The sequence below is a fragment of the Eimeria mitis genome, genomic scaffold (assembly GCF_000499745.2).
Source record: "Eimeria mitis Houghton genomic scaffold, Emh_scaff8217, whole genome shotgun sequence".
In the NCBI taxonomy this organism is placed as follows: domain Eukaryota; phylum Apicomplexa; class Conoidasida; order Eucoccidiorida; family Eimeriidae; genus Eimeria; species Eimeria mitis.
The window spans coordinates 873-1,163 of record NW_013576039.1 but is presented as its reverse complement, the minus strand read 5'-3'; the positions used below and the strand labels follow the sequence as shown (position 1 = coordinate 1,163).

At 61.2% G+C, this 291-nt stretch overlaps 1 protein-coding gene across 1 annotated transcript in view; it reads left to right on the top strand.

The window, feature by feature from the left end:
* EMH_0094210 (uncharacterized protein) overlaps positions 1–291 on the top strand; it is a gene marked incomplete at both ends in the record, with an annotated part of 1,127 nt that overhangs the window by 70 nt on the left and 766 nt on the right. Inside the window, one exon of the mRNA XM_013502072.1 lies at positions 2–291. Within this exon, the coding sequence (XP_013357526.1) occupies positions 2–291 (290 nt within the window). The remainder of the gene's footprint in view (position 1) is intronic.

The window sequence follows — 291 nt, the reverse complement described above, 5'->3', positions numbered from 1 at the left end:
AACCAGCAGCAGCAGCAGCAGCAGAGCCAACAGCAGCAGCAGAACCAACAGCAGCAGCAGCAGCAGCAGGTGGTTCCTCGCCAGCTGTGGGTGCGTCTCCATCAGCATCCACGGTGGAGCAGCCAACAGCAGCAGCAGCAGCAGCAGCAGCAGCAGCAGCAGCAACTGCTGCTGCTGCTGCTGCTAGAGCGCCAGCTAGTACTTGCCTCGAGCCAGCTGAGCTGTGCCGCTTATTCTTTGAGCAGGTGCAGCAGCAGTCTGCAGCAGGTGCTGCAGCAGCACTGACTACAG